The sequence below is a fragment of the Tachypleus tridentatus genome, chromosome 5 (assembly GCF_004210375.1).
Source record: "Tachypleus tridentatus isolate NWPU-2018 chromosome 5, ASM421037v1, whole genome shotgun sequence".
Classification (NCBI taxonomy): Eukaryota; Metazoa; Arthropoda; class Merostomata; order Xiphosura; family Limulidae; genus Tachypleus; species Tachypleus tridentatus.
The window spans coordinates 28,686,152-28,710,719 of NC_134829.1; the positions used below are offsets into that span (position 1 = coordinate 28,686,152).

The 24,568-nt window shown below is 31.1% G+C and overlaps 2 protein-coding genes across 11 annotated transcripts in view; one reads left to right on the forward strand and one right to left on the reverse strand.

Moving 5' to 3' along the window:
• Not1 (CCR4-NOT transcription complex subunit 1) overlaps positions 1-13,012 on the forward strand; it is a 110,971-nt gene extending 97,959 nt beyond the window's left edge. The window contains 11 exon segments of the mRNA XM_076501843.1: positions 2,251-2,488; positions 2,862-3,101; positions 4,770-4,933; positions 5,520-5,637; positions 8,885-8,986; positions 9,263-9,520; positions 9,751-9,819; positions 10,282-10,462; positions 11,118-11,250; positions 12,434-12,568; positions 12,789-13,012. Of these exon segments, the coding sequence (XP_076357958.1) occupies positions 2,251-2,488; positions 2,862-3,101; positions 4,770-4,933; positions 5,520-5,637; positions 8,885-8,986; positions 9,263-9,520; positions 9,751-9,819; positions 10,282-10,462; positions 11,118-11,250; positions 12,434-12,568; positions 12,789-12,855 (1,705 nt within the window). The 3' untranslated portion in view covers positions 12,856-13,012.
• Positions 13,013-13,166: 154 nt separating this feature from the next.
• LOC143250813 (uncharacterized) overlaps positions 13,167-24,568 on the reverse strand; it is a 43,086-nt gene continuing 31,684 nt past the window's right edge. For 5 of the 10 annotated variants that reach the window (XM_076501844.1, XM_076501853.1, XM_076501850.1 and 2 more), the window contains exons 14-18: positions 19,748-19,816; positions 18,574-18,731; positions 14,913-15,160; positions 14,496-14,562; positions 13,167-14,009 (exon numbers count right to left, since the gene is read on the reverse strand). In XM_076501844.1, coding sequence (XP_076357959.1) covers positions 13,783-14,009; positions 14,496-14,562; positions 14,913-15,160; positions 18,574-18,731; positions 19,748-19,816 — 769 coding nt within the window. In that variant the 3' untranslated portion in view covers positions 13,167-13,782. The remainder of the gene's footprint in view (positions 14,010-14,495; positions 14,563-14,912; positions 15,161-18,573; positions 18,732-19,747; positions 19,817-24,568) is intronic. The other 5 variants (XM_076501845.1, XM_076501854.1, XM_076501855.1 and 2 more) reach the window with 3 other exon arrangements.

The following is a 24,568-nucleotide window of genomic DNA, read 5'->3' on the forward strand; positions in this document are numbered from 1 at the left end:
CTCAAAGACATTATGTTGTGTTTCTTTAAAATAACTTGTGGTGGTGGCAAAAACCATGACACATGGATATGAACTTGAGCCACACTCTGTTAACTGTAGTGGTTCACATCCCTCTTACTCTAGTTCCTGCCCTAATTGGGTGGAGGAGAAAGAGGTGCAGCATTTGAAAACTGTGAACAGCATCTCCTACTCAGAGGCTTGGAAGTTATTGTCCCCTACTCCATCTTGGATACATGCTGATGGCACTCTTCCACTACCACAGTGAGAGTGCAGACAAGTCTCTCTGTGTCTTTATCAAAGTTTGTTTGCAAAGTATTTGAAGAGTCTTTTGCTCGCCATAGTTAAGAGCTGAGTCTAGGTCTGCTCTCATCTCTGTCCCCACCATTTCTTCTGTTTGCTTCCTGGATTCAGGCATTTCCTTGAGTCCATCTTCTTCTCTGGCCCCAAGATGCAAAATGATTCAGTCACTGGAATCTTCGTCCATAGGCAGAGAATTGCCTACTTGATCCAAGGCAGGATCTGTGGAGGTTGATAGAGCTTCTTCCAATAAAGAAAAAAAAGTAGTTGAATGGATGGGCTCTCTGCTTAATTATCCTCCACATTAATAAAAATGGCCACTTTGATATAGTGGAACTGTTGGCTGTTGTTTTTTTGGTTTTTTTTAGATACAGAAGACATTAAGGATTGATTGATTCTTATCATCCCTTGTGTCTCTTCTTACTGGAAATGTTTCTGAAACCTGCTGACACAGTTACATTTTGGCAATTTTGTTATACAGAAATGACTGGTTGTGTGATTGATGAGTGCCATTACTGGACAATTCCTCCCTACAATTGTAAAAGGACTCTTTGTTGACAACATCCACATCTTATCTCTTTGGCAAGTATGAGGTTTATTGAGTAGCAGCTACAGACTGCCATCAGTTGTTTACTGAAGTGGACCATAGCAAACGGTTTTTCTCTCTTTGAAACCATATGCATGCACTTCTTCCACCAGTGAGGTATTCATTGCAATCTCGAGCTTTGCCTCAGTGAAGTTGTGCTTCTTCTGGTCCCCAGTGCAAAATTCTTGGGGATTATATTTGATGCCTCCCGCTAGTACAGCTGTAAGTCTATGACACTAAAATCAGGGGTTCGATCCCCCTCGGTGGGCTCAGCAGATAGCCCTACGTGGCTTTGCTATAAGAAAATACACACATTATATTTGACCATAACCTGACTTTCATTCCATACACCAAGTGTACAAGGGTACTAAACATCCTCCATGTCCTCTCTTCCACCTTTTGGGGAGTGGATTAATGCTCTATGCTAAAATCTATTGTGCCGTCATTCAGTCAGAAATGGACTATAGGTCTCTGGTCTGTGGCTCTGTTTGAAACTCAGCCTTGAAGATGTTTGACCTTGTTTATTATTTTGGGCTTTGGCTCTGCTCTGGAGCTTTCAGCACTTTTTGAGTCCAGAGTTTGTACATTGAATCTCTGCACCTCTGCCATTTACAACTGTCTTTACTGCATACTTCAAACTTTGGTCTTTACCACAGCATCCACAGTGGGACATGTTTTTTTTTCAAAATAGATGGCTGAATTGGGTCTGTCCTTGGATAACATTGCTTTCTTCACAGGTCAGCCCATCCCTCCATAGCAAATAGGCTAGTTGTCTTGTGCCATAAAAAGCCAAACAAACAACATACAGCATCAAAAGTCATAGTATAAATACTTTACATGTACAAATGTGTATACGAACTCATATTTTACTGAGCCCATTGTAAAAGGGATAACTACTTTTTCTGAGTATATATTTGTTAATATCAGCATTGGTAAATTTGGTTGTTGATGTTGAAGTGGTAAAGCTACTTGGTTCTAAATGTATATTAGTTAATCTTATTTGTAAGTTTGTCTAGTGATTGATATTAAACTGGTAAAATTGAGGAACTCTCACTTGGTTTTAAAGTCACCCTTGATTATAAAGTGCTTGACTTATTTGGTTATCTTCAACTTTTTAACAGTATTTTTTTGTCATAACAAAAACTTTATATCATAACAGATTCTAGAAATTGCTAACATTTCTTTTTTTAAAGTTTAAGTTATATTAATTAGATAGAAGTGGCTTAGTTATGAGGTTAGTAGAACATTCATAATATGATTTCAACCAGAATCTCAAACCATGAAAATGACATTGGTTGTAGGTGAATTACATTACTGCTGAAACATGCAGTCACTTGCATTCTTCAAAGAGTCCTTTTGCTTTACAGCTTATCACAGCTAATTGACATGGTTCAGTGTGCATCACAGGAATCTGGGTTTTTAGATCGTGCGCCAGGTGGTCCCATGTCTATGATGCACTCTGGGATCTCTCAAGCTCGCGAATATGATGACCCTCCAGGGCTTCATGAAAAAACAGAATACCTCTTACGTGAATGGGTGAACATGTACCACAATGCAAGTGCTGGAAGGGACAGCACCAAAGCCTTCACTATGTTTGTTCATCAGGTATGAACATAATAGCATTGACTACATTTGAATGTATAAATGTACAAAGAAATTGGGTACATATTTTTGAGTACTTCTAATGTTTTACTTTTATTTGCAACTTCTGTTTTACAATACTATGTTTAGAAAGCTTTCTGTAGGACACAACAGTAAAGTATGTAATTTTTCACTATATGGTTAATTTTTTAGTTCAACATACTACATTATTATAAAAAAAAGTCATGTTTTTAGTCACCTAGACTATTCTTTTGTTAATTGTATCTCTTTTTAATGTTAAATAAAAATATTTAAATGTGAGCATTATCTTTTCCTTGTATAATTCTAAAATAATACAGCTGTTTATAAATTAACTATCCAACTGTTTTGTTTACAGATGAATGTACAGGGAATTTTAAAGACAGATGATTTGATTACTAGATTCTTCAGACTTAGTACTGAAATGTGCACAGAGCTCTGCTACAGAGCTTTCTCAGAACAATCTAATGCCTCCCCATCTTTAGTGCGAGCCAAATGTTTTCATACTTTAGATGCCTATGTAAGGTTGATCACCTTGTTGGTGAAACACAGTGGTGATGCCAACAACAGTCTCACAAAGATTAACTTACTTCACAAGGTAAGAAAACCAAGCTGTTGAAATGTTTCATTAACTTTAAACAGGAGAAGCAAGGTGTTTTATACAGAAGAGCTCTTAACAGTTTGCTGTCAGTTTTCATGGTATGTTTTACAAGAATAGCAAATACTATTAAACAGTATTATAAAAACAAAATTCTGAATCTGTGTATTACATTTTTAATACATTAACTATAAAGTGTTTTTACATATTACATATTTTCAGTTGTGTACTCATGTGAAAATTACTTTTGTAAATTAAAAATATTTTGATTATATATAGTGCTATAAATGTTGTGCACATTACTGTAAAATTAACTCATTTCTTCAGATAAGGGTAATAGGATATCCTAACAGTTAATTAAAAAAATAGGAACAGTATATTATTCATTGTACTTTTTTCTTTCTTTTGTCCTGTAAAATAAAAAAAATGACTATTCCTAAAAATGAAACTAAAACTTCAATGCTGATAAAGTTTGTATGAAAACCATTTTAAAGCTAATTTCTTAAGTTGATCTTAGCATTTACCAAAATAAATTCACATTAGACACATTGTTTAAAATATATTCCAAGTATTTACAAATTGAATTGTTTTAAAATAAAAACTAACACTAATATAAAACAGGTGGAAAGTAATTGGTCAAACTTGTTTCTTTGTCTTTTGTGGAAAGTAACAATAATATTTTTTTCTTTTTCAAAATTCTAATGTGTTACAAGAATACCTTGTTATTGACAGAAATAAGTATATTACAGTAACAAGCTACTTAATTAATGTATTACCCTAAAATCTGCTCACTACATAATTTAGTGAAATTGTTGCAATTTGTTTCAGTGGTTCCCAACCTTTCTCCAATTGAGGATTGGCTAATTTCGATGTTAAAATAATAGACTAATTTGTACAGTATTAACATTTTAAGTTAAACTGTAAAACAACGTACTTAAGTAATAATATTTCAAAATGCTTGTCTTGTAAATTTGCTAAAAACCTCACTGTGGCCACCACCATGAAGCAGTGTTTGAAATTGAGGGTTAATTCAGTTAGGATACATTTTGGTATTGTTTTCTCACTTTACATCAAGTTTCATTTGTATGTACACAGGTAAAGACATTGTATGGTGTGGGTAAAATTATTGCTTTTTTATATAAGCACTTGTCATAGTCATGGATGCTATTTTTCTTTGTGGACAAACATGGTGATCTTGAGTCAGAGTCATTATACGTTGTTAAAATTGTAACTGTGGATGGAATTAGAGCAGGGCTACATTTTGAAATTTCCCATACACAGTTCATTGTACTAGTTTAACCTGTTCAGTGCCGTAGATGAGATAACTCGTCCAAGCTGATCGGTAACACAGTGTCACAGACGAATTATTGTTTCATGTTTTGTACATATTTCTTTATTTTGTGTACTACTATGAGTTTGGCTTATAGAAAAAATAGTATTTGTTGCTTATTTCCTTTGTTTTAAAATTACTAAATTTTGCTGAAAAAAACACGGCATAGGAGCTGCTGTAGAAGCTGAAATACTTGGCAGTCAACAGGTAAAAGTATTGAACTAAAGTGACTGTATGTTATAAATTATCATATCAATAAAATTGGAGTAGTTCTACATTATTTGTTCTTGAATAAATATTTGAGTTACTGAGGTTCAGTTCTTTTGTAATATGAGCAGGTCCTTGGTATTGTTGCTGGTGTGTTGCTTCGAGATCACGACTTTCGAAGCACAGAATTCCAACAGTTACCCTATCATCGAATCTTCATTATGCTTTTCCTTGAACTCAGTGCCCCAGAACAAGTCTTGGAGTCTATCAGTGTTCAGGTTCTGAATGCATTCTGGTATGTTATTTTAAAGATGTGCAGAAGGTGTAGGGTGAATTTTTTGTATGGTTTACAAAATTGTGTTCTGTAGTATTAAAAAGTTGCTCTATTTTAAAGTCTTGTAATATTTCTTTGTGAAGAAAAACCTACTTAATAACTTGTTTTAAGAGATACAAAAGTTTTAGATAAGTTAGGAAAAGTAGTACAGACATTGAATGTTTTAAAATGACTTGTATAGAAGTACTGTTAAAGACCCTAAAATGCTCTGGCATGAAGTTTAACTTTTGAGAAGATTTCTTTGTAACCTTTCCATTTTAAATGGTGGGGAATTTTGTTTAATGTTTTTATTATTGCTGTTACTCCAAAAATTCTTAATTAAAAATAAAATAAAATACATTGGTAGCATATGTTAGCCTCAGTTTTGAGAGAAAAAAAATTAGATGTGCACATGTTTAACAAGTATTACTAGAAAGAGAAGGAATGGACATATATATTGTGGTATGTTTTCTAAACCTCTAAATATAAGGCATAGAATTATATTTTGTTATTGGAATATATCTCTTCTAAAAATGAATTTTGTGTGACTGTTGTATGTCTCTCTTAGCAATACTCTCCACATCCTGCAACCTTCCAAAGCTCCTGGGTTTGCTTATGCCTGGCTTGAATTAGTATCACATCGAGTGTTCTTAGGAAAGATGTTGGTACTTACCCCACAACAAAGAGTAAGTGACACTTAATGTTTATTGTTAAGTTAAAATTAATCTTATCTGACTAAAACCATCTTAGGAATAAAAAAAGGTTGTCTACAAGTGATTCAGCATACCACTTAAAGGAATAAAGTCAAGATTGGTGACTCCAAACTGGTAACTATACTTGTAGCATTGGTAAGAACTTGACAGCAAATACATGTTTATTACTCAGTCAGGCCACATTTTTTGTTCAGCTTGGAGCATGATGTTGGGTAAAACAAAATATGTGGCTTAGCACACTAGTGAATTAATATTTTCTGTAATATTCTTATCAATACTATAAGTGTAGCTACCAGTTTGGTCATGAATTTTGATTTTACTCCTTCAAGTTGCACACTTGGTCCTTATTTTGGCTGCACCTTTTCTCACACATGAAGTGTTTTTGATTAGATATTAAATTTCTTGTCAATACACCAACAAACCACAGCAAGATATAGTGATTCGACATGAACCAGCGTTAATTTTAGGATCACAACCTTGTTATTCAGAACAGAACTATATAGAACCATCCAGATTCTTTAAAATATATGGTGACAGTTTTTCCTCTCTGAAATAGATTAACAGATTTTTGTCATCACCCACATGCACTTGATACATATGTATCAAGCATAACTGTTTATGTTAATTGCTGAAGTTAACATTACGTAAAGATAAAAACTCCCTACTTAGGAGAATTTCATAAAATGTAGTAAAGCTGTGTTTGAAAGTTTGCAATGAGTAATGAATAATAACTGTCCACTCATATAATTCTTTTGCAAACTTGAGCTAGAAACTGTTAATCTAGCTGGCTTGGCCTATCTTATCGTTGTGTATTTGCATGTGCTTTCATATGGCTTATAATAACATCTGATGAAACTTGTAGATATACCAAAACATGAAACTCTGTTATTATTTTCTTCTATCAAATAAAGTTACTTTTGGAACAAAGAGCAAAAAAAGAAAAATAAACAAACAAAATTATAGATTATATATTTTGTGTATATCTAAATTCTCTCATCATGGGCATCCTTCAATGCACATCATAAAGTTTAAGTGTCTTACATTCAAAATGTTATTAAACTACTTTCTGTATGTTATACTAACTAGTATAGCATAAAATACTGGCTAATAATTCATATTTTAATATTATATAAGTGTTAAGTTCTTAATTCTACAGAGCAGTGTTTTAAAAAATCCTGGATTTCCACTAGTGTGACATGCATGACACATTTTATCTAGGCATATTGTCTTTGTTTTATCCACCACTCTTTTAAAAATTTAAGAAATAAATGTAAATTAATCACTATGAAATCTTCATTGTTCAAACAAACCATAATTTTTAGTCTACAAATTTGTTTGGTTACAAAGCTATTGGACCTCTCCTGCCACACCCACCAGTGAAATTATTTCTTTTAGGATTTAAGTTTTTTTTATTACATTTAATTATGTAATTACCTATAACCAGTAGAAAGTCAAGGTTGTAATTTATCAAATGGTGTATTACATTGTGTTCTAGCTTGAATAATTTTGTAATGGCTCTTACTGCATAGAAAGCCAGACAAATTGTGATTGTTAGAGGAGATTGTCTGCTTTTTGGATGTTATTAGTCTGTATTCTTTGGTATAATATTTAATTCAATAAGAATTATTTAGGGCATTACAACAAATTGTAAAAAGAAATGGGTTAAGTGTTGTCGACATTTGACAACAAGAAAAAATGTTTCTTGTTTTTCATGTTTATACTTTATAAAAATAAAGATCTTTTAGGAAGTTAAAATTAGATTAGATGAACTAAATAATATAATAATGTTCAACAAGGAATGCATGCAGCTTGTAGGTAATGCATTTAGATAGTGTAACATGAGCTGCACGTGCCCTGAGTAATTTATAACTTAGTGTTGTGGATAGTAGGTGTACAAGGTTCAAAGGGAAACAAAATAAAAAAATTAATTATAAACAGATGTGTACTGTTACAATCTTAAAACTACTTAGGATAAACGAATGTAGTTTCATGTTAGTTTAAAGTCATTCTAGAAAGACAAAATGGTAATTTAGTTTTGTTTTTTTGGGTGGTTGTGATATCAGCCAGATATACAGAATTTATTTTGAGATAAATTGACAAAATAGATAATATAAATTTTTACGTTTGAAATGTAAGGGATTACACAAAGGAAATTTGAGATATTTGAAATGAGGGAGAGTATTTTCAATGTTAACATGAAAATCACCTTTAAAACAAATACTATATATTAACAGACAAATGTTTGTTTTATTTAAATTCTTTGTACATGAAAGATGTACAATGTTAACTGAAACTATGCCAAAATTTGTAAAGATACACAATATATTGAAAGTTAGAAGTATTTAATCTAAAGACTTTAAACAAATAGAAAGAGGTCATGTTGTCAGTTGACTTTATCAAGCCTTTCTTGAAAAGGTTAATGGATTGTCTTGAAACTTGGTATGTATATTAAGGGTCCATTAACACACCCCTACTAAAAATATGTGATCATTTGAATTACAATGTTCCAAGCAAGAGAAAGTGGAAATCACTGAACTGTCACTCTTGTTAATAACAGAAGGTGTGTCCTGCATGGTATACTACGTTTTGTATGTATTTGACACCAACCATTTATTAAACCTTATTTTATTACCTTTTTTTGTGATTAATATCATTCTCCACTTTTACCCTGACAATGGTAGTGTATACTCTGTAGCCATTAAAACAGTGGTATGGACTGTTCAGGTGACGTAACCTAAAAATTACCAAGTGGATCCACATGGAATTCTTTTCAGCTTCCTAAACATGTTTCTAAATTATGTATTCATTAAGTTGCTTTTGTGAGTCCATGATTGTACTGGTTACAGTGCTCCTAATAACTTGCAAATCACAAAATAAAAGTGCTACGAATGCTTTGTTTGGTTTCAATAATTACAATTGATTTTTTTAAATTCATATAGAAAATTAATGAGTTTGTTTAACGTATTTGATAATCTTCATATAGGATGCTGTAATGGACAAAATATATATATATATATATATACACACACACACACACACACACACACACAACGATACTCATGTTAATGTGATGTGTGTGTCTTACTGCTAGTGAATGGTATAAAAACTAAATAGTGAATTGAGGATAAGGATAAATAATGCTACATTACCAATAACTTGTAATTATAAAAGAATTAGTGTAAAGCTGAGAATGAAATATAAGAAGTTTGTTTGTTTTCAGGCTTGGGGAATGTATGCTCAGCTGCTGATTGACATGTTCAAGTTTTTAGCACCTTTTTTAAGAAACGTGGAGCTTCCCAAACAGATTCAACTTTTATACAAGGCAAGATAAAAAACAAATTAACTGTATTAAGAAGTACAACTATATATATATCAATTTAAATTTTAGTAATTTCAAAATTTCTATATTCAAAATACAGTTGTCTGATAAATATCTGATTTTTATCACTTTTACTTTTTACAACTGTTTTATTTTGTAAATAAGGATTCCTGTTTATTGTATGTTCCTTTTTTTATTAACATTTAGATAATAGTATTTGTGTTTCTGGTATTATTTCATCTTTTCACTTTTACAGCACTGTGTTTTGTTAACTTGTAGGGTACGCTACGTGTGTTGTTGGTACTACTTCATGACTTTCCAGAGTTTCTCTGTGATTACCATTACGGATTTTGTGATGTCATTCCACCAAATTGTATCCAGATGAGGAATCTCATCCTCAGTGCATTTCCCCGTCACATGAGGTTGCCAGATCCTTTTACTCCCAACCTGAAAGTTGACTTACTACCAGAAATTACTCAGGCACCTCGTGTTTTAACTAACTTTGCCAGCATGATCCAGCCAGCAAACTTCAAAAAGGTAAGGTGTTACATTCTGACAGTGAATTTTACATTGTTATGTACTGGTTATGGTGAGCAATATTTATATGCTCCAGTATTAATTTAGCCATTAGATGGTATTAGAAACTACACAGCATGCTTTATTTGGTTAACATGTGCTGTGAATTGGTTGTAGTGCAATATTAAAATGGATGTAAAAACGTTACATAACTTAAAATGTTCTTAATGGACGTCATTCTTTTTCTTCAGGATTTAGACTCCTACATCAACAGCCGAAGTCCAGTGACCTTCCTTTCAGAGTTGAGAAGTAACTTACAGGTTGTTATTTCGTTTTCAGTTTTTAAGTGAATATTTTAGTACAAGGTTTCTTTGTTTTGTTTTAGGGTAATAAAATTACATCTACAGCTGCCACTGTAATAAAAACATTAAAATCATATTGTTCAATAAATTGGCATTTGTATTATTAATAACTTGAATACTGAGATGTTGGAAGGTTAATTGTCATTCTCAGTTATTTGTGTGTGTATATATATTAGTTTTTGATAAATCAATGTATATTTTAACGTAAGGTGTAGAATCAAGATACAAACCTCATTAGAATATTATTAGTTCCAGCATTAGAGAAATGGCAGGCATGAAATAAAAATGTAATTTGTCTCTAATTTATTGATGGTTTTAGAACAGCACAATTTGAAAAAATCTTTAATAATTTAATATGATCTTTGTTAATTTTTGCTAGATCTGTTTATGTTTTGTATTGGCCATATCGATATGTTGTAGGTTTCCAATGAACCTGGAATGAGATACAACATCCCATTAATCAATGCTTTAGTCTTGTATGTTGGTACTCAAGCCATTAGCCACATTCAGTCTAAGGGACAGGCTCCAAGCATGGGAACAATCACACATTCTTCTCACATGGACATATTTCAAAATCTGGCTGTGGATCTGGATACAGAAGGTTTGTAGAAATTGGTCTTTTATTGGGTTGAGGAATAATTCGTGAGCGTTTTTTCAAGTTAACAAAATATATTCATAAATGAAACGCTTTCGCAAAATATTTCATGTCATTTGGTAGATAATTTTTTGCTCTAATAGATGGTGTGTTTGATTTTCATATGTCTTTAATTTTTGCTTTCATTTTCAGCTCATTAAATCGAATGTCAAGTGGATAAAATCGAGCATTTTCGACACCATCTGCTTTTCGCATTTAATTTCTTGCAATGTCGTTTAAAACAATGCATACTATATACCTAGGTATTACATGAAATAAAGTATCATAATAAATGTTTTGGGTGTAATGTGTTCATGGATTGAAGTATTGTATAGTCTTGCATGTAATTCTTGAATGAAATTATTTAAAAATGCTCATGAATTATTCCTCAACCTAATATATAAAAGCAAACATATTGTAATAGTGCAGTAACAGTTACCTTACAGTAGCAAAGTTTGACACTCATATTTGAAATTTAAAGTCAGTTAGTTGTCCAAATATCTTTAAAAAAAAGTTTTTTGGGGTCGTTACATATACTAGACATTAAGATGGAATGATAAGACATTTGAGTTATTTACCATTTCAACTGATCAGTTTTAATTTTCTTTTCCACTTTTAATAGGTCGTTACCTGTTCTTAAATGCAATAACAAACCAGCTTCGTTACCCTAATAGTCATACTCACTACTTCAGTTGTACCCTTTTATACTTGTTTGCTGAAGCGAACACTGAAGCTATTCAGGAGCAGATAACCAGGTGTGTTAATTTATAAGATAATTATGTTGTTTTCATGTACCATATTTTACATGTTGTAAGATGCTACATTGGAGAGGTCATACCCTAATTTTGAAAAGTCAATTCTGAGAAAAATATATTTTGACTTTGCAATGAACACTTTCATGCAGCCTTGACTTATTTTCAACCTACTTAGCAAAAACATCATATTCTTCATTATGTCGACAATATTAGTTAAATTGAATGTTTTATGCCATTCAAAATGTTTGTAATTGGTAAGTAATGAGATTACAATCTATATGAGAGGCCGTCTTGGACCAGGCATGGGCATTTTTCAAGGTATATTAAGTGCCTTATTAAAAGGTGTAAAATATGGTATTAATTCTACTGTAATTACTAGTTTCAACAGTACAGAGTTGAATATGTTATATTAAAACAATTTTGAGTATGCAAACTACAGTCAATATGATGCCACACTAGAATTTTTCATTTTGGAGGAAGTGTGACATCAAAAATAATTCACTTGAGGGTAGGTTATAGCACACGTACTTGCAAACTTCCCTCAAAGAAATAACAGGTGTATTCCTTGCAGTTAAATGTCCTGAGAAAGCAGAGGCATATAGTGCAATGTAACATTACTATGGATATCAAAACCCACAGCGATAGGCACAACACAGTGCATCCAGCCCCAAAAAATAAAAAACATAACTATTAGGAATCAACTTATTTAGCTGTTATACGTTTCAATAAGCTGGATAATAAAATGAGTAAATAAGTGCAGTACCTACCAATTTTATATATTAAACCAACTTCAACTAGTGCCAGATTGAATGTGAGAAGTTACAGGGTCGGGGGGTGGAGTTTTTACACAAGTATTTAATGGAACTTTTCAAAATGTTAAATCTCCAGGGCTATTTGCCAGATGTACAGACAATTGTCAGACAATCCATGTTGCTCTATACTATAGCATCCTTCCCTCTGTACTATTGAAATTCAGAATCATAAAGCATCATACCTAGAGTACTATATTCATTTGTTACTGAGATAACATTGAATTGCCTTGCATGATTACTTTTAACACTAAAGATTTATTAAAAACTTTGAGTTGGATGTTTTTGTATAATATTTTTGCCATATATAGATGTTGGAGACAGCATATCAAAAAGGTAAATTATTTATTACATGTTAATTTGTTTAACTCTAGAGTTCTACTGGAGAGATTAATTGTGAACAGACCACATCCTTGGGGCCTACTGGTAACTTTCATTGAGCTTATCAAAAACCCAACCTTCAAATTCTGGAATCATGAATTTGTGCGATGTGCCCCTGAAATTGAGAAGTAAGTAAATGCTCATAAGAGTTAACTACAAGGTTTGTGAACAGTTGCTTTGAGTAAAGACTAGTGGAAATGCTAATAAATTAAGTTACAAATACTAAATGATAAAAGTGCACAGATTTTATAAGTAAAACGATTATTACCTTTTTAAATTACAGAAGTTTCTTCACAAAATTCTTCCCTCAGTGCTTTACACCCTACTATACTTTGCTTATGTTTGTAGGTTGTTCGACTCTGTGGCTCGTTCCTGTATGCCTCAAAAACCTTCTTCCGATGCAGCCAGCACCTGAAGAAATGTGGTGATGTACAGGATTTTTTAAAGGTCTCACATTTCTCTTCTACATTGTACATTCTGCCATGGTTGTCATCATATGGAGTTTTTCTCTTTTGTTTGTGAATTACTGTACTTTGTTTGAAATAAAAATTCTTTGAAGCATTATTTACAAAGTTGTCTCTAGTAACAAATTTCTTATGCATTTCACTAACTGGGGGTAATACATTCACAGTGTGTGGTGATGAAAACATTCAGATGCCAAGTATCAGGTCATAAATTTATAGCTTACACAGAGGGGATTTTCTTTTATACCCACAGTGATACATGTTTTCAAAAACTAATCTTTTAATAAGAAAAAAAGTTCCAAATACAGTGATATATCTCATATGTACAACAACAGGCCCACAAGGGTTCCCATAAGCAGTTATAGTTGATGAGACTCCAACAGCTTTGTTTATTTACCATACAGTAAGATAATGCAAAAGTCAACACAAACTAATCAGGTTACTTTACAAATATTTTCCCCAAGCCCCCTCAGTATTGATGGAATGGTGAAGGATTCAAGCTAAAGCAGCTGCATCACTCCACCCCATCCACTAATTTTAAAATTTATTACAAGGGGCAGCACAGCAAGCATTTAATTTTCATAGTAAATTTTTAAGTCTGAAAGTATGGACTGCATACAACTCACAAAAGAAGAAATAGTAAAAACACTTCAAGAAGTTACTAGTTTTGCAAAACTAAAGATCACAGCAGAAATACAGTTGGTAAGTCACCAAACAAAGAAAAAGTAAGTGATGTTACAATTAATAACATATTGAACTTTTACCACACATAAAGCTAGTTTGTAATACATTAAGTGGGTGGGAAGGCCATATTACTTTAACCAACAGGCAATATTAAGTTACATTTGATAAACCTTCACCATTACAATTTAAGGGCTCTAGCTCAACTTTGATCGTTTTCTTGCTATTGCATCTTCCACAGCCTTTAACTGTTTTAATAGCTCTTCTCTTCGTGAACTTGTGGATTTCTTGTCATCAAGCAATGTAGTACTTGAACTTGGCTTTGGAGGTGTTGCTTGTTGAAGTGGTGATGCTGGACGCTTGCGATTGCTACTTGGCTGCTGGAAAGTTCCAGCTGCTGTTCGAGATGTAGCTTTTATATTATCTGTTTAAAATATAGTTAAGCGTCAGGCACTGGTTTCCATTCTTTCTCAACATGCCCATGAATTTATATTCTAATTATACAAAGAAATATCACTGCCAAATTACATTCTGTGAATAAAACAAATTCAGCTGTATCTTTAGAGGTAGTTATATATAAACTATTTTGACAAGTTACAATATAATTATTGTTGATATTACACAAATTCAACTTTCCTTTTGTTTCTTAAAATTCTGTAGTGGAAAAAGGTAATATTAATCAATGGCTGCGTTTAGTAAATTATTCTCTTGTTTCATCTTTTGTAATAGTTAGAATGCTGAGGGTATTGTAAAAACTTAAGATTTACAAAAGAAATTCAGTTTTTTACAAAGGGCAAAATTACGATCAATAGCATTAGATATATGAAGCTTTAATGTCAGTCCAATTTCTATAACAGTTTTTTTCACCAGTTATTTATAAAAGATTGGTAGTTTTCATTGACACACTTACCCTTTTCTCCATTTTTCTGTTTAATTTCTTCTCTTTTTGATACAGTTGTGGTCTTTTCAGGAGGACCCTAGAGAGACAATTATATTTTTAACAGAAAATTGGCTTTTTCCTCTTGCTTTCTTCCCTAATACTTAAAATTACAGAAATAAAACTTTCACAAACCTTTTAATTTCCAATGAACAATGTTAAAGTATGTGCTCGTACAACAGCAAAAGTACAATTAATATTGGAATGTTTTATTTAAATTAGTTACTTGTGTACAAAAAACCAAAACTAACACCTGTAGTAACATGCACACAACTTGGATTTTATAAGAATTGTTCAAAAGTGGTACTTAAATAACTGATATGAATGTGTTATTTCCACACAATAAACTTTTCCCTATAAACACTTACATGTGAACACAACACTTCTCACCTTATTAAGTAAAGTTAGTTTTATTTGTTGTTTATGGCCTATGTGTTTTAATGGATCTTTTGACACCTTCTGGACTGCTGATGATGTGTAATCATAAGCTCTAACTGGCACTTCCACTTTTTTCTCCTTGGACACTTCTTTTCTGGGAGGTTGTTTTTCCTTATTTTTCACAATTTCTTTAGGCTTTGGCAGTGCCTCTCTGGATGATACTTTTGGAGCTGGCTTTTCTGGTTGTGGTTTAGGTTCTGCTATAAAAAAAGTAACGTTTGTTACTGTTACACCTACTTAACACACACACAACATGTATATCTGGAGTAGTAAGTAATTTCAATGTGTAAGTAACTTATGAATACCTTGTAATTTATAACTGTTTGTTTACTTCAGAAACTAAAACCTACAGTTTTCAAGATTTAACAAATCAAAATCCATTTGAAACTAAGTTTAAAAAAAACACCAAAAAAACGTGGAAGTAAAGCCTTTGTAGTTTCTATGTGTAATACACATGGAAATGTCAAACAGTGAATCCAAAGGAGCATCATGATGGTGTAAAAACATGGGAAATTCCAGTAATGGAGTGATATACACTGCCATACTGAAACAAGTTACAAATGCTGTATCACAAAGTTATTTTCATCCAACTGGCAATTCTTCACTTAGCAATGGTTATTCTGGAAATTAGATATACCTATCTCATAATTGAACACTCAGTCTTCCAGTCGAGATGATTTTTTTTCATGTACATTTTGAATGAAAAGTTTCAACTCCTAATAATAGCTGGAACCTGAACTGTCCATCATCACAGTCAATTTTTGTACCAAAGCTATGAGGGAAGTAAACCTCCACCCAATCTCACACACAAATACATTATAGTGACCACACCTATTGCACAAAACAACATCTCGTTCCTTAGCTCTGTCATTTTCACGAGTTCTGCCAATAGAAATAGAGAAACACTCAATGAAGATCTTTCTTGAAGATGGCTAAGTGTAGTATCTGTCCAAATTTAACTCTTACCTTTTGTTTTTTTGTTGTGTGTGTAAGAGGACTATAGTCTGGCCAACCTTGTAAACTATGCACCTTTGTGGTTGTATAACACTAAGGTAAATTCTTTTCATACAGTTTTTTTTGTTTGTTTTTTGTTTTTGTTTTTTTTTAACAAATCAAGCCATTTAACTATAATTTCTTTTTATTTTAATCTGAGTACTAGACACCTCTCTGTAATCCACTGAATATTCTGAAGTTGATCCTATCTATTTTGAAGCTGGATGTTGAGACTCAAAAATTAGACACCTTGTAAAGTATAAGCAATTTTTTTTTGTACACACATAGCACTATACATATTAAAAGATTAACATGGTTCAGGTATTAAAAAAAATATCCAGTGGCAATATATTGTAACCTCTCCTTTTACATTCATAAAGATTATCAACCCAAAAATATCACTACATTTACACATTACAAAACATTCTAAACAATTAAATAGTACTGAAACTAATTTTTTGACAAAGCTACAATTTATGAAATAAAACCCATTCATTATGAATTAGGTGGAATCCACTCAGTTTGTAACCACGAAAGTACCCACCAAGTAAGTACACTATGATTTTTTATAACGTTCGCATATGTTTTACAAACTCTTGCACGTTAGTGGTAAAAATAACAAGGCTTTCATACATACAATATCAAGTTTTTAAATTTAGTACTAAGATATTTTAATAAAATATTTTATTTCAGAATGTTGACTATCCAACATGCAAAGTAATTTTCATATTAAGGTTAAAACTAATTTTATGAATCAACAAATTTCATACATGAATTTTTATAACATTCAGATAATTGTCAAATGTTTTTAAGAAAGAACTTCATTACTTTTATGAGCTATTTTCACTATTTAATAAGAATCTCTGTACATGTTTGGCAGATATGACCAATTTTGTAACTACCATGAAAAATTAGAAAATAAATATAAATCATCCTGTTTTTCTTTCTAGAATGACTACAGATTGTAACTCAAATGTGTGATCAAATTAGCTTAAATGAGCTGTATTGGCTAACAATACAGAAGTTACAATGATGTGGCACACGTGTTCATGTTACTGTCTTGGCTGTGTTTTAGAAGGCTAGTATTTTATAGAATACAGTCACACACGACAGTTATAATACATACACATATTATTACTTTCTACAAACAAGTTTTTAAACTTGTTTTTCTAACAACATAAAACAATGTATAAAGAAGTAAAGCAAACAATTATCTCTTCTAGTTACAACCTTTATACTCAAGTTCTGCTTGTTGCAACTTCCTAAGCCTTAAGAAATTTTGCACTTGGAGGATATGAAACCAAATGTTCTGTTTATATATTCATTTGAATAACCAAAAAATCATAAGTTACTTCATCAATACCATATAATTCCATTATACTTTATCAAGCTTAGTAACTAAGCTGTATTTAGGTCTTAAAAAACCCAGCAAAAAAACAAAACAAAACTCTTGCAGACTAAAAACATAACCTAACTCTTTGAAATCTTGTTTCAAAATAATGTGGTTAACAGATTAACATGTATGAGAAAACCACTAGGGAAACATTGTAAGCTGCTGATTGGTTATTCACATGCCATATATATTGTTCTAGTGTATAAAGGACTGTTCCAAGAACTGAAAGAAGAGAATGAGGGCCATTGTTTAATTCAGTACAAGTCATATCTAATCAAAATAAAAAAATACAAGGTTCTTATCTTCTAGCTTGATATTAGTAATTTGAATTCCTAATTTATACAAAACTATATAATTAGTATTTTAGCATCACAAACACCTAATTTTAACCAGTTCTGCATTTAACACACCACATGACTCACAAAAATCAATATTTAGGTGTTCTTTTAATATTTACTTTTAAATTAAGAAATTAATTTATACATAAGGTTTGAATTATAATCTACAATTTGATACCAAACTTAATGACAAATTCATAAAAAGTTCAATAAAATTTTGAACTCAAGTCAACGAGAGCAATGACATGGCCTTTGACCTGTTTGTTACCTGTTGCGATCAGATTAAGTAACATACTGCAATAAAACAATCTTCTAACTATTGGCCTAAAAGCTATGTTTAACACACACACACACTTATTAGCAATATGAATGATTTTGTTGAAATTTTAAAACTACTATAAACAGAGAATATTTATAAAAGGTGCTTCTGTTATTATTATTCTCTATTATGTACAGTTATTTTAAATGGCTTAATAACACCACAACACCTTCGAATTACATCAGTACATTAGCTTTAACACACTTAATATGCTTTATTTACATAGCTTCATTGTTTTGGTAATAAACATTTATGACATGTGTTGATTCTTATTTGGTTCCTGGAGACAAAATTAGACAGAATGTTAGGATTTTGTTTTTTCAAAGTTTTACTAAATGTAAAAATTCAGACCACACCAACATGAACCATTTTCCAGAGTTTGGTTTGTCTGTTTGTGTGTGTGTCACACCTAAGGTCACATTTTTATTTTTTTTTTTCCATGTTTTTGTGGTAACATGCCTACACAAGCTGCAACACATTAGAGAACTATTATACAGGATAATATATTTAACTTCTATGAACAAAACACTGTTCAAAGAATTTCTTCCCAAGGGTATCAATGGTACTTACCACGCTTCTCAGGATAACTAGCAAGTTGCTTCTGTGGCTTTTCAGAACCAATAGAAGACCGTGAGCTCTTGCTAGAGACTGAAGAAACACTGCTGATACTTATACTTGGAGACCGAGAAAAGGTTCTAGATCTGGAACGAGATGGTGTACTGCTAGACCTAAGTTACAAAAAAATCCAGCTTGTATACATATTACATCAGGGTTATGTTTCTATAACAGAATATCTGACTTGGAAAATAATCAGTGTATCTTTATGAAAGAATCCAAATTTATTAAACTACTATTATGAAGGCATCATAATCCTTCTACAAAAACAAACATATCTTTGACAAACTTATAGCTCTGACTTCAGAAAAGCAGAAAACTTGTCTTTTTGAGACCACTGCATAAGAAATACAATCATTTTGAATGTGACACTTATCATAAGAAAATTCTTTTCAAGTTCTGAAAGGAATCTGATGTGTATACAAGAGATATATAAAGCATTTGTTCTTCATATCATGAGCAAAAATTAACAATTTTAATACAAATTTTTATGATTTTTTTACCATACCACATCACTTAACATTTATGTGTCACTATGTTTCAAGTAAAATTGGAAATTTATAACTACTACCAAATTTTGTAGCTTCAGTAGTGGTTATTTTCTAATTAAGCCAAAATAACCTGAAATCTGACATGTCCACATGTATTACATTAACAAATTTAAAATGGAAGTTTTAAAGCCACTGAAAAATACAATAGCCTTAGTTCTAAACAAAAGCTTGTAGACAGAATTAGTTCTGTACTTGTATAACAATAATGAAATGAGATAGCCAATTACGTGTTTTGGTTTTAATGTTTGTAGTAGATACTGGAGTTTAATACCACATTAGTGATTGTCTATTTTCAATATCCAATTAAAAGCAAGCTATGATCCAAAATTAGCAGTAACGTGTCAAACTATCAAGGCAGAAGTTTCATATTTACGTATATCACATTAATCATATAGCATCACTAACTGAGAACTATCTTATTTAAATATTCCATATTTCAATTACATTTTACACAAAGAAATAGATGAGTGTATCAAAATTAATTCCAAAAACAGTAATTCAAATGAACAGATATATACTATACCAGTTGGATGAGGATTTATCAGGTGTGAAAGACACAAACTCATTGGCTGTCTTACCTGCTAACTGAACGAGATCTAGAAAGGCTTGTCCCACTAAAACTCCTACTCTTTGTTCTCCTGGTGGGCCTATAAAAGAGTAATGATATATGTCTACCAAGAAATAAATTATTTTTCACCAACAGCAACAATAATTCCAATTATTAGAAAGACATACACATACTGAAAAACATGAGACTAGCTCAACTATTTTATCAAATAAGAAAGTGGTTCAATTTTTAGTTAACAACAAACTCCCACTATTTGAGCTAATAAATTTATATATCAATATAATTAAAATTATGTTATATTTTTCTTTTCATTCTTATACAATATTATTACGTCCCTTAACGTGAATTATTTGCCATAATTAGCCAAGGGAGCACCACGTGGTATGACATATTTGTAAGCGATGCCTTGAAGAGATGGTCAATAAATTGCCCCATATTACATGATTGTCAAGGTTACCAACATGCATGCATGACACTACAGCAGGACTTTACAGATTACATTTCTTTGCAGTACAGTTAACCCTTTTGCAACAGACTCAGTATAATATACACAAGATTGTATACACATTTACACATATTAAGTATTTATACTATAATTTCTGGTGCAATTATGTGTATCTTCAAAACATTTGATAGAATTTTAGTACAGATTGCAAGTATTTTGTATGCAAAAACAATATTTTTTAAATGAAATAAACATTTGTTTATAAAAACTTAGAATCTGTTTATTTATTAGTCTGAGTGCAAAATAATTTCTAAGTTATGATTCAATAAGAATTTATATTTTGTGTGTTGTTTATTTTCTCTATCCTAACCTTTGGGGGTGTCTGTAAATTTGATTGATCTTCTAACCACTAAAAAATATATAAATTATGCTTTTTTCATTCTAGAATAACTACAAATTATGACATGAAAATTCAAAACTTTAGTATAAATAGGATGTATCATAACATTACACATTATTTTTATTATACTGACCTTCCAGTCATGCCTGGCTAAAATTACAGAATTTGCATTAATGGAGTGTACCTGCAACCATTTTCTGTATCCAATAATAAAAAAAACTAAACTTTGCTCTTTTCAAAGTGACCCTGTCTAGGCTGTATTTTAGTAGACTAGTATTTTGTAATATACAGTCACATTTCAATTATTATACATTATATATATATGAATAGGTTAATGCTACTAAGAAATAAGTTACAAACCTTTGTTTTCTTAAAATATAGAACAGTAAATAAAGAAATAAAGCAAACAATTATCTCTTCTACCTATGACCCTTATATTCTGTTGCTGCTTGATTTTGGTTGTCAAACCTTTTAAATATGTGAAGGATATGGAACAATTTTACTTTTTTTTAAATCTTACATAAACAGTTGAATAACCAAAAAAATCATAAAACATACTGATTAGTGTTGAATAGGTAAATTTAAGTACTCGGTTCTGGATACATACTAGTTAGTACCATGATTTATAAGTTTGTTTGTTGATATTGGATTTTTAAATATAAGTAATTAGTTTTGAAAACATCAGTTAATGTCAGTACTGGCAAGTTTCACAGATGACACTGAATTGGTCAGATTAAGCATTTAATACATTATAATGTCATTTTTGGTAAACTTTGTTGTTGACATATAATTGGTCAAGTTAACTCTTTCACAACATATCATGGATCAAAGACCATACCATCACGTTTGTTAACTTGCATTCAAAGTATTAATGAACTACTATTTTATGTCAATATGATTTAAACTTTAATACTGTATACAAGTTAATTTCCTATTTTAAAAGAACACACCTAAGTATAGATTTTAGTGAATCACATTTTATGCTCAAAACAGCACTGTTTAAAATTAAATGTCTGTGATGTCAAAATACTAAGTTTATAGTTTTGTACAAATAAGGAACTCAAATTACTAATATTATGAAGCTAAAATATTAAATAAGAACCTTATACCCTTTTATTTTGTTCAGATATGACTTATGAAGTGAATCAAACACAATGAGGCCATTCACCCATTTCCATTTGTGAAAACAGTCCTTTATACACACTTACTTCAATATGACATGTGAATAACCAATCAACAGCTTAGAATATCCCCAGAGTGGTTTTATCAGCTACTTTAATCTGTTAAAAGGCTACCAGGTAGAATGTATCTTTAGTCTGCTTGAAATTTCACAAGTTTTGAAACCTAAGTACATCTTAGTTACTAAGCTAAATAAATTATAGTGGAATTTTATGGCATTATTGTAGTTATTTGAATTTTTTATTATTTAACTGTAATATATAAAAACCTAAAAAAAATTTATTTTATATCCTTCACACATGAAATTTTAAACAGTTCAGCAACATACGTCCAGCAACAACTGAGTACAAAGGTCACAGTGATAAGAGATAATTGTTTGCTTTACTTCTCAATTTATTGTTCTATATTTTAAAAAAAATAAGTTTAATAATTTATTTCTAAATAGTATCAATCTATATAATGTATAATAATTGAAATGTGACTGTATATTACAAAATACTAGTCCACTGAAATACAGCCAAGACAGGGAAGGCTAAAGGTCATTTTATATTACTCGATACATGTGTACCATGTCAGTGCAAGTTATGTAATGTTAGCTAGGCGTGACTAGAAGGTCAATATAATAAATAATATATGTGTGTATATATACAGGGTGAGCCAAAAGTAGGTGGACAGCATTTGGAATAGGTTTATGTATCGGTTATATTAATGCAATTGTATATTATAACTATGTTGCAACTATATTATTTGTGTTATATAATTACAATTGTATAATTACATTTGTTTTAATTTAATCTGTTTTCTTTTTTTTTAGATTGTTAATATAACCCATAATGTCAAATACTTTAAATACAGATAAAAGAATATGTTAAAAGAGTATTGGAAATCGCAAAATACTGAAACCGTAAGGAGAAAGTGGGTTGAAACATTTGATACTCCAGCTCCAAAAGACAAACCATTTACCATATCCGTGACAAATTCGACCACTGGCTCAATCCTTAATGCTGCTAAAACTGGTCGACCCAAAACAGTCTGTACAGAGAATAATAAACAACGTGTTGCCGATGCATTTGTTCAAAGTCCAAAAAAAATCCACCAGAAGAGCTTCTATGGAATTGAACATACCACAAACCTCTATTAGGCTAATTATAGCATAAATTGGGTTGAAACCCTATCGACCACAACTAATTCATGGCTTAAACCAAGAAGTGTCGGTGATTTAAAAATTACATAAGAGATGCATTTCAAGATAGCATTACAAGACTTAATATACTTAGACTCAACATTGGTTTTTTTGTGTTATCATATGTAGTCATTCTAGCATGAAATATACTTAGACTCAACATTGGTTTTTTTGTGTTATAATATGTAGTCATTCTAGCATGAAAAAAGCATAACATGAAAAAAGCATAACTTTATTTATTTCCTAACATTTTTGTGAATATTTACAAGGTTGGTCAAGTGACAGACCCCATATAGTTAAGAGTATAGAAAATAAAATATAAAGCATTACTGAAAACAAACATTTGATGTGTATTTAGGAGATTTTAGAGACTATGCAAATAATACTGGAGATTTTTGGAACAAAGAATAGTTTTTATTATTATAACATGAAATCACTTTGCACTCAGACTAGTAATGATACAGATTATTTTCACAAACAAATCTTTAGTAAAAATATTTCATTAAAAATTGTTTTTTATACAAAATACTAATCTTTACTATAAGTCCACAAAATTTTATGAAGATACACATGCTGTATCAAATGTTATAGTGCACTTACTTAACATGTGCAAATGTGTAGAATAACTCATGTATATCAAACCTGTCGTGAAAGGGTTAATATTTAATTTTAAAATAAGAAATTAACTTGCATATAATACTAAAATTTATATTATAATCTACAAGTTGATACCAAACTTACTAACAAATTCATAAGACACTAGTTCCATAAAACCTTGAATGGAAGTCAACAAACACTATGACAAGGCCTTTGATCCATGACCCATGACAATAGGGTTATATCACACTGGTTCATTTAGGCCTAATTACACACAATTTGCTTAAACCCATAAAAAATCATGGACATAAATTAGAGAACAACATTTTAGTTACTTAAAGATGAGTTGCCTAGGCTGCATAACTTTGCAAAAAATAGAAATCTTAAACTCATTCTGGCCTAATTAACAAAGAGCACTGGAAATCTCACCAACATTCTAAGCACAATTTAAGTTGGATGTGCATATTTTAAACATTTATTTGTACAATCATGTGAAAAGCAACCAATTTCTAAAGCATTCTGATTTGTTACTGCTTCTTAAAATGAAATCAAAATCTTTGTATGTAGGGTTTGAGACTAAATGTACTAGGTGACAGTGCTAATCAATTAGATTTTATTAAAACTAAAACCAGAAGAGGAAGGGTCAGAACAAAAAATACTGTTTGGTGATTTCTGGTAACAAATAACTTGTTGCCTTCAAAACAAGTCAATAATTGTTTAATGTGGAATGTGAAACATGTTGGTTAAACTCTTTATCTTCCATTACATTATAGAGTCAAATCCGATATTTTGGTCCTACAATTCTATTTCTATTTTTTCAGATAAAATATTTCAAATTTGTGTGTATGTATTTTCAAATAAATAGAAGCACTATTTATATTTTAAGCAAATGTAGTTTCACTGATTAGTTTTAAACCTGAAATAGATTATGTTTTCAAGAATACCACATACTAGTTACATTTTATAATTTCTTACAGAAACTACATGTCAACAGGAATTGTACATCATTACAGACACCTTACAATAC